Source organism: Xiphophorus couchianus, chromosome 18, assembly GCF_001444195.1.
Source record: "Xiphophorus couchianus chromosome 18, X_couchianus-1.0, whole genome shotgun sequence".
NCBI lineage: Eukaryota > Metazoa > Chordata > Actinopteri > Cyprinodontiformes > Poeciliidae > Xiphophorus > Xiphophorus couchianus.
This window is the reverse complement of record NC_040245.1, coordinates 22,260,326-22,272,671: the sequence shown is the minus strand read 5'-3', so window position 1 is coordinate 22,272,671 and position 12,346 is coordinate 22,260,326. Positions and strand designations below refer to the sequence as shown.

Below are 12,346 nucleotides of genomic sequence, written 5' to 3'. Positions count from 1 at the left end.
TGTGGTACTTTTTTTTTTTTGCACTAAATGTAGCATGAAATTGATGCAGTTTATGAAAGTGTACCAGTGTGAGAATCTGCAAGTGTTTAAAGATTATAAGGTGTAATTGTGAGTGAGGGCTGTGCTAGTAGTGACAAAGAAACAACTCTTGTGTCTCTTATGATGGCATCTAGCGTGATTCCAGCATATTTTTAAGATGGTACAAAATCCCTGGAGTACACCTTGTCTGGTAGTGACAGCAGGGAGAAATGCGGGCACTTTCTTCTTATTGGAAAACAACATGCCCTTCGTCTTACTTGCATCCAGTAGTTGTAATAGTTGAGACTGAAAGCTGTCAAAAAAGAACCGCAGATGCTCAAAAGTACGGGCAACTGATTTTGGCCAACAATCAATTACTGAATTGTTGCCACAACTGCACTTGTAAGACCATGGCACAACTTGTTAATATAAATGGTAAGCAGCATGGGTCCTAAAATTGACCGTTGTGGAACGATCCTAGAAATGCCCATGTAACTTAATGTTTGACAACTATACATCTGTGAACCTCTTTCTCTCTCTGCCACCGTCTGTGTTTCAGATCAAATTTGAAACTTATCCAAGTCATCTGTGTGAGATTTTCCTTGGAATTGAACAAAGGACATGGGTTTGTCAAGGTTCACTAATTTAGGAATTCACAATAATATGTCACATGAATATGTTCCTCATTCACTTTTGTGGGTGTAAAACTCCAAGAGACATTGATCTATGAAATCAACACACCCAACCGCACAGACACCAGGCAAAGACGTGCACATGAACATGTTTTAATATGGAAAGAATTTAAGAAATTGACGCAGATAAAAAATTCACATGCATAGGCAGCTGCTTATGTTTAAATAAAGTTGTAATGAAAACAAGACAGAGACCCAGAATGGCTCCTGGCTCCCAGACATTGTGGAAAATGGTCCACCAAGGAATTTTTCTCACCACTCCTGTTAATGTTTTTTCCCTTTTATCCCCAAACTTGTTGGTCCACACCCAGATTCCTGGTCTGCAGAAAACAATCTACTCCAGTGCTGAACCCTACAAAAAATACTGATCCATTGATTATCACAAAAAGCAGCTTGATAGTTCACCTTTGTCCTTTTAAGCAGATAGTTTCGTGGGGCTGGTAGAATTCCTTCCAGTGATTTATCCCACTCAGAAGCACACACACTCTCTCTGAAGCGCGTGTAAGGCACTCTGCTTGTCAAACACTCCTCTCCATCCTCACTTGTCCTTGTGCAGGCTGTTTTTACAGCAGACAGCTCCCTTCTCCACAGCACTGAAAGAGTAGTAATCCAGCCAAAATGAAAACCTAGTAACTGAACAGGTGAATGCTACACTTCACAAATAACTTGTGAAATGAACTTTTAATGTCTGACGAGACGAACGTTACCGTTTTGCGTAAGCGGTTAGCGTCAATGCAGCCTCTCGTTTGATTTTATCCATCATTTGCGGAACGCCTTTGGTAAATGAAAAGGAGGAGCTTCGAGCTTGGGATGAAGCAGCAGAACATTTATCTTTTTTTCTTAAAGTGGGATTTGTGTGTCTCCCAGTGGTCATATTTAGAAGTTATTTCCTCACATAAAAACAAAAGTCACAGACAGAGGGAGCTGATCGGATCAATATATAAAAAAAATAAGCAATAACAGCAACGTGAGCATGTTACACGATGCATGATCCATGGCTTCAGTCTTGTCAAAACAGCCATCATAGCAGATTGGGTAGTACACAGCAGATGAAGCATTTAGACCTAAACAGGAGGTCGGGAAGGTCAATAAAGGGTAAAAAGGTTACAACTCTGACAGAAAGCTGTGAAAGGGATTTAGGTGAGGTTTGGAGGTCTACCAGATGTTCAAATAAAGGGAGAGGCTGTTTGCTACCATTCAATGTAACGTCTGGGTGCCTTAGTTCTACATTGGCCGTTCTTGATGTTGTAAATTAGCCATCTTGGGACTTCTTAGAAAATATTCTCAACAGTACGATCTAACAGGATTCAAGGATTTAAACCTAGTCCATCAGAAGATGCTCTGGCTATCACAGACATGCCCAGAAGAAATGAAAGCTCAAGGCCTGACTGTCCATCAAACCAGAGAAGAAGATGGTATTAGATAGAGAGAACGGAAGATTATGCCTTTCTGTTAAGTGACAGGTAATGTATATGTGGACACAGTTATCTGTACACCTTGTGAAAATGTTTTAAAATCCTTAAAAAATAATCATTTTATTTTATTTAGCATGTGCTTAGGCCAAAAGGTGTGTAAGAGTGGCAGTGTATTTTTGAGATTTCTGTACCTCATACTATCCTGCTCTGGCAAAGTAAAACATGGATCCTCTTCCAGCCTCATTTATGACAGTTCTAGTTTTTTAAATTTTCATTACTACCCTGATAAGGGTTAATTCAGTTGAGAAGTCATTATCTTGTGATGATAGCCTTACTTATGTGTATCGACAGCAACCTCACTGGTACCATAGGTTAATTTGCCTTTTCAAGAGAGAGGAGCGACAAACAGCATGGCACCTTGTGTTACTTTCATTGGCATGAGGTCATGAATTAAAAGGTTCTGGATTTTAATGTTAGTTTTGCAACTTCAAAGACACACACACACACACGCGCGTGCACGGTCACACACGCCCACACACATATATACATATATACAGATGGATAGATAGATAATCAATATATATATACAGTATATACAGTATATATATATTTAGATATTTCCTTATATAGATATATACCGTATATATAGATATGTACAGTATATATAGATATAGATATATAGATATAGCTATATGATATCTATATATAGACATGTAGTTAAAGATATCGACAGACATAAAGTAAAACATTTTGTCTGAGAAAAGGAAGGAAACAGTCTCTGAATAAACCTTTGAAACTTGTGTCTTATCTTTTACTGCCCTCTGATGGACTGTGAAAATCTCTGCTTGACTGGTAAAAAAAAAAAGCAAAGGAGTTGCAGTTGTGTAAACAGAGTGTCCCAATTTTGTGACACCTGGAAACCAGATTTACAACAAAACAACATTTTTACAATGATGCTTTGAAGACTAGAGCGCTCAATTGGTACTAAATAAACCTCTTTTCATATCATCTGAATATGTTCAAGCAGAATTTTAAACAAAGGTTGAGTTAGGAAGTCGATGGATCAATGATAATTGAGGAAACACCAGTGGCATCCATGTGCAGCAACTTGATATGCAGCATAAACACCGGAGCCTATTGCAGCACCAACTGGGTATTTTTTAAAATTTTTAATTAACATGAGCTGACAACAGGGATAAAGTTCACAAGAGGATGAGTTCAGTGTAATGTTTGCAAATATATGCAACAGAAAAAAATGCAAAGAAAATATGCACAAAACTATATCCCACTTATTTTCAACAAGAGCTAATTGTATCAAAATTGTATAGCTAAACAACCCCCTGCTGTTTCTGTAAGAAAAAGGATATAAGCTCTCTCCAGATCTACTCTTAAAGTCGTTGCTACCAATAGAAGAGTTCATATCTGACTGAACACCTACTGGCTTAGTCATAAAACTGATGTGATGACACAAGTCTAAACAAAACTTACAGCTTTTTCTGCTTATTTAAGCTAAAAAGCAGGGAACAAGATGATAAAATGCCCATTTGTCAAAAGCTCAATTTCACTTGTTTCTTCTGATTTTCACTCACTTTGGATATTATAACACTATCGTCTTTCCTTCCTTTTTCGGGTTATTCAAACATGACTGTAAATCTGTGTTTCTCATTTCCAGTCCTGAGGAAACGCTGCTGTAATAGCGATGTAGTTACTGTACTTTTTGCTACGTTAGTCAAATTTTAGTTGTGTTCCTCCCCCAGAACACCTGTATCAAAAGGCTTGATTACCTCCTGAATTTGCAATCAAGTTCCACAGAGTATTTATTGCTCATGACCTCATTATTTGACTTGGGTGTGTTGAAGCAGAGAGGCATCTAAAAGTTGCAGAACACCAGCCTGTCAGGGCTGGATTTGAAGACCCACGATCTAAGCTTTTAGCTTCTGATGCAAACTAAAAGTTTACTATTTTATCATTGTTCAGGAAATCAAGATAATAATCCATGTCATGTTGACCTCCTGATCAATACAGTTTCAGTAACTTATCGTACAAGCTCAGTTAAAGCATCTCACTTTAACTAATCTTCATTGTGGTCTCCTCTGAAACATAAACCATTTTAATGGAACATTGGCAAATATTTTATCCTTCAAATTATGTGTTAAATTTCATGTTTATATGAACTATTTCAAACTAGTTTATGAAAAGTAAAACTGGACTGAAATATCCTTTCTTGCACAATAATCTCCAAGTATTTCACAGCAGTCCAGACTGCAGAGCCAGCCTTCCTCTATATTTTGACCACAAAAACAAAACTTCATGCAATTCATAATATTCTGTCTGTTTATTGCTTTTCTTGCACCATAGGGGTACACGCTCTGGATGACATAAACTACTTATAGTTATTGTAGGCTGATAATATTTTACTACACAAGTAAAGTTACAAAAAAAATGTAATAATTTCTTGAAAGCATTTTTTTTTGTGATGGGAAAAAGTCCCTATCCTAGATTTTTTTTAGTGTCTTTGCGCACATTGCTTGCTTAGAATGGCAAAGAGTGTAGTGTGGTTTATTAAGTGTTAAATTATAATTAAGATTTAAAAACAAAGAAGCAGTAATAAAAGAACACGGCGGTGGGTTATGTACTTGTAATTCCGGTCAGTTCTGGAGATGTAGAGCAGCTGCGGAGGGATAAATCTTTTTGTTTTAAAGGAGCCGAGTCACAACGCCGGCGTAGCTGGATTGAGGTTTCCGGGCAACACTAGAGTGCAGGCTAACCACATTTCCGAGCTTGTAGACATTTATACTCCATCTGTTTTTGGTTGTCCTATCAGGGTGACATTCCCTGCAGCGATTTAAAGTAAGAGTCGCAAATAAAACATTTGTCTCCTTCGCAGAGCTTAAAAACTCAACGGAACGATGGTGAGTATCAAGCTAGCGCTTAGCATGTTAGCAAGGCTTCGCTGGCGTCTCGATGCTCAGGCTTAAGTGGTCGCCGTTGAATTCATTCGTGTGTTAACGTGAATATTTCGTTTAAGCATTTGCAAAGCCTAAAGGTCTACTTGACACATAGTTTGCATCGTAATCTTGCAGGACGGTGGGGAAGCCTAGCAAACATATTTACCTTGTGGCGCTTCCTATTGTTGGCACTTCGCTTAAATTTATAATCAGCAGCTCATAGAGCTCCCTTTAATTTTCTGTTATCCACAGTGGAGCGCAGGGTTAAGAAATTGTTACGGAAACCACTTGAAATGCAAGCAAACATTTAGGTGGTTGTAGCCTGCATGCATAAAGGTTGGCAGCATGTTTATTTATTTATTTATTTTTTGACCCGTCAGTGGGCGTGGTTGCAGCGTCGTTTAATGGTTTTGCAGTGTAATAATAGCCGACATCCGTAGACTCGTATTGTTTATTCAACAAGGACGCCTTCGGCGTTCTTGTTGGATGGCATGCTAACAACCATTTTGTCATTCCACGTTGGCTATGAATGCAGCAATTCCTGCAAAGCACATCAGCAGGATGGTTTAAATGCAGCTCGACATGCGCAACAAGCAGATGGGGGGGGTTATGATATCTGATGACTGCAATTACATAACAATACGGCTTGCAGGTAGCAGCTGGCTGCACGAGATTAGCTACAGTTGCGTCCACATTTCAGTCTTCCAGCTGTGGCAGCAGCACCACCATGTCACCATTCTTCTCGGTTACGTATTGCGCCACAACGTTGAACCGCATTCTGCTTCTGCTGAATGATCCTCGTTGCCACCCCTCCTCTCGCGTCCTTCCCCCCCCCCCGCATTGAACCAAAACATGCTTGGTGCAGCAGCCGCAGTGCATCCTCCAAATCGGGAACTAACTAGTTTTGAACGGCCCAGTTAAGGAACGCAAATGACTCCCTGCCTCTTTCCCATCCCTGTGTGTTTCACTGTTGGGCTTTTCTCATATTAGACGACCTCTGTTGCCAAGGGGGGGAAACAACGTGCAACATGTCAATTTTGTGGGCTATCACACTGTGGCACATACTGGTTTATCATGCTACAGTTTTCCCAAAATAGAGTTTGTGTTTTCACTATAGGAATTTATACTTGTATGCTTATAATTTGACAGTTTTACCATCACTTTACAGCTGCTGTGCTGACTACATTTTGTACAACAAACACACACACACACCATAATTCTTGACAGTGTGGATAGTCTTGCTCCCCTTCGCTTACCCTCCCACCCCCCATTTCATCTAACATGGTGACTCATTGATTTTGATTCGAAGAACACATGGCGTTACCGACACCTCAGGCTCTAGAAATGTTCGCTTTAATCTTTTTACTTTTGAAAAAGGACGACAACAAAAAAAAATAGAAATCTGCAAAGTTTCGCTATCTACATTTTGGAGGGAGAGCCACAAAATGCAAACCATTTATCAGAGTTGAGTTTTGTGCCAACATACAGTTATGAGCCTATCTTCATCACTGAATACAGTTTATTCAACCGCGCAGTCTTCCTCAGACTCCATAAATATTCAAAGCAGCATTCAGAGCACGGCCAAACGATCCGTCCTTGAGGTTGTTGGGTCTCTATGACCTGAACTTACTATTTGCCCGGTAAAGAATATTACAGAGATGGTTAGCTGCTGTGATATTCAGTGTGCTACATAGGCGACCCTGTTCGTGTCTCACTAATTATAGCAGGCATGTGTATTTCGGGCTGTGGAGAATTTATACCCGTCCCTCATCACACTTTCTCAGCCTGAAGTGAGCACATCGGCTGACTTAGATAGGCCTCTTCAGAGTTTACAAGCAGGGGAGAGTGTTGTCTTGGATAGGTGTTAGTTCTGGTGGGAGAATAGGTATATCACATGGAGAGATTACTTTCACACAGTCTGGAAATGCATTGTCTGACCTTCCACAGTAGAGTCACTTTTGCTTTTCAAATCACTTGAGTTCTTGTTGAAAGATAATTTATATACAAAAATGCACAAAGTCACACATTTGGCAGGGTGGACTTTAAATAAAAAGTAAACTCTTTAAAATATGATAGATTTTGCTGTAGAAAATTTATTTTAGGTTATAAGTAGTGGTTCAGCTGCTGCAGTGCGTTTTGACTAGTTTGCCTGAAGCAAGGTTGCATTACTGTACACAGTGGAGCTGGTTGCAGGTGATGGACTTTGAATTATAATCAATTTATTTGAAAGCAGAATAGATCTTATGCACACTTCGAGTTTTTTATTTTATTTTTATTGAGTATAGGTAGGGAGATGGTCCTTAAAGAGGCATTTTTATTCAGTCTTAATTTTTACTTGTCTACTTATCGCCCGTCTAAATTTGTATCCTTAAACATCTGTGCAATCAAACACATTTTGTTTACATTAATTTTGAATCTTGTAACTTGCAATACATTCTACATTGAACAGAAATGTGAAAAGTGCTTCTTTTCTAGTAGGTCTGCCTGTACTTCACTCCTGTCTTGTGCTTTTGTTTACAGGCTGATCAGCTGACAGAGGAGCAGATTGCTGGTGAGCGCATACATCAACCATGTTTGGCCTGTTTTATCTTTAGCAGCACCTTAATTCATCACCAAATTTGAAAAACCAGAGTCAAAAATTAAAAGAACCAAAAGTTGCTTTTAGGAATGGGTTCATTCTGTCAGTACAAGTATGGTTATGATCTTGTGAACCAGCGAAATAGTCAAAAGTTTTTCTTAGGATTATGTGTGTGAAGTTTTCAGCAGTTGAGCTTTAAAAGACAAAACATTTAGAGAAAATATGTTCTCATTAGAACATTGTTTTTATCAATTTATTCTTACTTTTAAAACTTTTTTCCAATAATGCATGTTCTGAAGGAGGTCAAATTTGATTATTAGTCATGATTAGCAAAGTTTTCAAAAGGTTTTGGTTCTTCTTTGTATTGCATGTCATTGCAGATACATTGTTAATGCTTCACATAGTTTAATTATTGACTATTATTAAGACTTTGTGTTAAAGTCTGAAGCCCACTCGGGCCACTGTTTCTGTTACTGTGCAGAGTTCAAAGAGGCATTCTCACTGTTTGACAAGGACGGCGACGGTACGATCACTACCAAGGAGCTCGGCACGGTGATGCGCTCTCTGGGACAGAATCCCACCGAAGCTGAGCTGCAGGATATGATCAATGAGGTTGATGCTGACGGTAAAGAAACCAAATAAAATTTCTCAACCATATCGATCCTATAAAACAAAGAACCTGGTGCAGTCAAAAGACTCGACGCTCTTGTCTGATCTTTCTTTATGTTCTAGATAGGGCTGCTGTAAACGAATATTTTAGTAATCAAGTAATCTATCGATTATTCTAACGAGTAATCAGATAAAAAAAAAAAAAAAGTAAAACATTGGTAACATTGGCCAGTTATTTTAAGGATGCTTGTTGGTCCCCTGAAAAATGACAAAGACCCAGACATTGTCATCAATCAATAAAATCCTCCCAGGCCGAACTTGAAAACTGGACGTTATGCTGCCAACAGTTTCTGTCAACAACTCAGGCGGAAGTGAGAGCTCCGCACAACGCAAGTAATAACCCGGCCGGAGCAGGTGCGTTAAATAATAAAATATAACTTAACAAAGCTTTGAGGCAGATGAATTTTCTTCGAGGAATTTTAATAATCGAGGTACTCGAATCACTCGAGGAATCGTTTCAGCCCTAGTTCTAGACAATTAAAGTATTCGGTAGTCATTGCAGATGTATGTGTCTACCTCAGCCTAGAGACAATTCAACATATTCTATACTATTGCTAATATTAAACAGTTATTTTTGTTTTTGATGTGATGCTTTTCAGTAACAGTTGCCCTGTTAGTCAAATGAATGCTAACTTGTTTCTCTTTGTTTAACATTGTAGGTAATGGAACGATTGACTTTCCCGAGTTCCTGACTATGATGGCCAGAAAAATGAAAGATACAGACAGTGAGGAGGAAATCAGGGAAGCCTTTAGGGTATTTGACAAGGTATAAATTAATCAGCAGTCCCAAACAAAACTGGATAATGTTTTTATCTTGATACCATAACGATGACAAGAAGAACACATTCAAAACTATTTCAAAGTGGAAAAATGTCAGTTTTGTGTTGTCCTAAAATGACATTTTACCCAAATTATTCTAGATGATGATTTTTTTGTATTGAAGTATAATTCATTTGTTAAACAAATGTTGTGAAAAACACATTTAAAAAGATATTTGTTTTTAGTCGTAGTTAAACTTTCTGGAGTCGTTTTCAGCAGAAGTACAGGAGAAATATTTTAACATCATCTTGGGTTTAAATTTTCTTTGGGTAAAGTAACTCATAATAAATATTAAACTGGGCTCCGTTTTTACATTTTTGAACTAGTTTACAGAAACAAAGAAACTAGGACACCACTGATAAATCAATTTCCTTATTTTGGATAATCGGTCAGTTCTTGCAGGTGAAACTGATCTTGTCCATTGACATTTTCTGCCCCCTCAAAGATCTGAAAAACTGTCCTCTTATACTCCACCGTGAGAGACGAACCCGCCCACCACATCAACTCTGCTGCTTTTTATGCTGTTACCGTCTATATCTAGCAACTTTTCAGACCAAAAAAAAGTTGATAAAAGCAGGTCAACATTTTTTGAATTTCGGTGATCGGCCTGAAAACCTGGTCATTTCCTCGTCTGTCAGGGTTTTGTGTTAAACACCGAATTACCAGTTTGTTGGATAATTGATAAAAAGGACTGGCATTTTTCCCAAAATGGAAGTAAAGTCACCAGGCTAATCTATTTTCACATGGAAGAGCCAAACCACAGAGAAGAAATGCCCGACTATTACAAGACATCATTTTTATGTCGTATCTTCCCAAAGTAAGATTTTGTTTTATTTGCAGGACGGTAACGGCTACATCAGCGCGGCGGAGCTTCGGCACGTTATGACCAACCTGGGAGAAAAGCTCACAGACGAGGAAGTGGACGAGATGATCCGGGAGGCTGATATTGATGGTGATGGCCAGGTCAACTATGAGGGTGAGTTGTCCTTACTACCAACCCATTAAGCCCTTTTTTTTTTAAAAAAAAAGAAATCTTTATAAACATGTATATCTGAAAAATGTTGCACTGTCTTCTTCCATCCAGAGTTTGTCCAGATGATGACCGCCAAGTGAAGAGAGCGATGAAATTTCTCTCAATGTTGCTCGTCCCACTAAGATTACCGTCGTCTAAGAAACTTAAAAAGCAGGAACAGTTATCAAATGTCGAACAACCACCCCCTTCAAAAACCACTCGCCTGTAGGAATTTTCTCAATGTGTGCTTCAAAACATCCAAATAACACTTCGAAGGTATCTGTTTAAAAAAAGAAAAACAAACGTAAAAAGAAAACCGCCAACAGAATAATCCCTAAAGAAGTTAAAGGACCAAGCTTTAAGAGGGCCAAAGTCCTCCAACTTCATACCAAGAATCTGCTGAGTCACCCAGCTGCTGATTAATTTAGAGGAAAGAGCAACACCGAACTGGTAGAAGGATAGAACTTAAGGCTATAATCTGTACAGGGACGTTGGCTTTTTAATTCTTTCCAGATAGTCTTCAACAAAGGAAAACTGTCTTGCACCTGTGTTAACTCTTAAAAAAGAAAAACAAAAAAAACAAAACCCATGAATCAAGTACTCTTCTTGCATGCACCCTTTTTGTGGCCGTCTCTTGTGAGAACAAGGAGGCTCTGAACCCATCAGAGGTAGTGGTCAGCTTGTGTACACACTGGAGGTATATACATGAACATATAGCTATATATCTGTACAATTTGTGTCACTATTGATTATTGCAAGAGCAGTTAGTTGAGATGTAGGGTGTTTGTGCTCAGCTGGAGGCGAGCGGCTTGGGAGTTCAGGAACAGAAGAAGAACTTGAGACGTAAAGAAGGCTTTTTCCTGGTGGGATATAATGTTGTGGTGTTTTGAGCTGCAGGCCTTTCGCGGCCTGCGGCGCCGATCGGAGACGGGCGCACTCTGTGCCGTTTCAGAATGACTGTTGTGGGGGGGAATAAAAACAAGACAAAAAAAAAAAACACTGTAGTAACTGCAGTTAATACATTTGTTCTGCAAACGGATATGAAAAAAAAAATATTGATGTGATGCTTTTTAAATGTTACGTTAATGTATTGACGACAAACTTTGGTTACAAAATATATCTCTATATATTAGTGTATCGTAAAGTTTGCATTGCCTATTGTTCTAGTAAAAAGATCCGTGACATGTTTCCTCTTCGGTTTTAAAATGTGCCATAATACTCTTTAAATGCATCTCAACCTTGCAAGGCTCGTAGTTCATCAGAATATTATAAATCAACCTATAACAATGTAAACTTGTCCATGCAGTCGCACTTTGGTATCAACCATGTGGATGTTTAAAAAAAAAACAAAGTTCTAAAAGAAGCAAAACAAACCAAATATCACTGTTGCTGCTGCTATAATAATGCGTATGTTTCACTCATTTATTGTATTTGTGTCGGCTCTTCAATTTGTAGTCCAGTGAGCAAACTCCAGTCTGCTTTAATGCACCAAAATTCATATATTGTGTTTTCACAAATAATACTTACGGTTGGGCTGTTTGTGTCTGATTTGGACTGTTTGATGGGATAGGAAAATGTTTTGGAGCGAAGATGCAGACGTGCTTTTGGTCAAAGCGTCGTCAAAGTGGTGGCTTTGGGGACGATTTGGTTAAAATAATTCAAAACGACTTTTTGCGCAGGGCGAGTTTTAAATGCAGCTTTGAGATGTTTTTTGAGACCTGTTTGGAATAAAATGTTTAATGGACTAAAAGCTGAAGGTATCTCACAAATGTAAAAAAATGTGATATATTTTCCATAAACCAATAAATTAAGCTTTACTTCACCTACGCGTGTTTGGTAACCTTAATTTAAAATGAATTGATAGTTATATGGGTTCAATGTCCTCTGTTGATTAACACAATTTTGAATTGTGCAAAGAGCCTTAAAATAAATTTGGCTCTTATTTCAGTTGGGTATCCTTAAAGCTAAAAACGCTTTAGAAGATTGAGGCTTGATTAGGCATCATAGTCAAATTTAACGAGTCAATTGGCTAAGATGAGATGATGACTACGGTAAATGAGTTTCTGGAAAGTGATGCAAAACTTGTCGGTACTTGAGATTTCAGTATTTTTATGACTTTGACTATGCAAGCCGTAAAAATAGAGTAATTGAACCACAATGGTTTAAGTTCATGAATTTAAATGGGTCTTTACAGA

The 12,346-nt window shown here is 38.4% G+C and overlaps 1 protein-coding gene and 1 long non-coding RNA gene across 2 annotated transcripts; one reads left to right on the top strand and one right to left on the bottom strand.

The window, feature by feature from the left end:
• Nucleotides 1-787: 787 nt before the first annotated feature.
• On the bottom strand, nucleotides 788-2,118 carry LOC114161414 (uncharacterized). The gene is made up of 2 exons (XR_003599019.1): nucleotides 1,418-2,118; nucleotides 788-1,303 (listed from the first exon to the last, which is right to left on the bottom strand). It is a non-coding gene; the product is annotated as an uncharacterized LOC114161414 (long non-coding RNA).
• Nucleotides 2,119-4,824: 2,706 nt separating this feature from the next.
• Nucleotides 4,825-11,973, top strand: calm3a (calmodulin 3a (phosphorylase kinase, delta)). Its single transcript, XM_028044896.1, has 6 exons — nucleotides 4,825-5,037; nucleotides 7,594-7,624; nucleotides 8,133-8,276; nucleotides 8,980-9,086; nucleotides 9,980-10,115; nucleotides 10,224-11,973. Exons 1-6 carry the CDS (start codon nucleotides 5,035-5,037, stop codon nucleotides 10,250-10,252), a joined length of 450 nt encoding a protein of 149 aa, XP_027900697.1. The 5' UTR covers nucleotides 4,825-5,034; the 3' UTR covers nucleotides 10,253-11,973.
• Nucleotides 11,974-12,346: the final 373 nt, after the last annotated feature.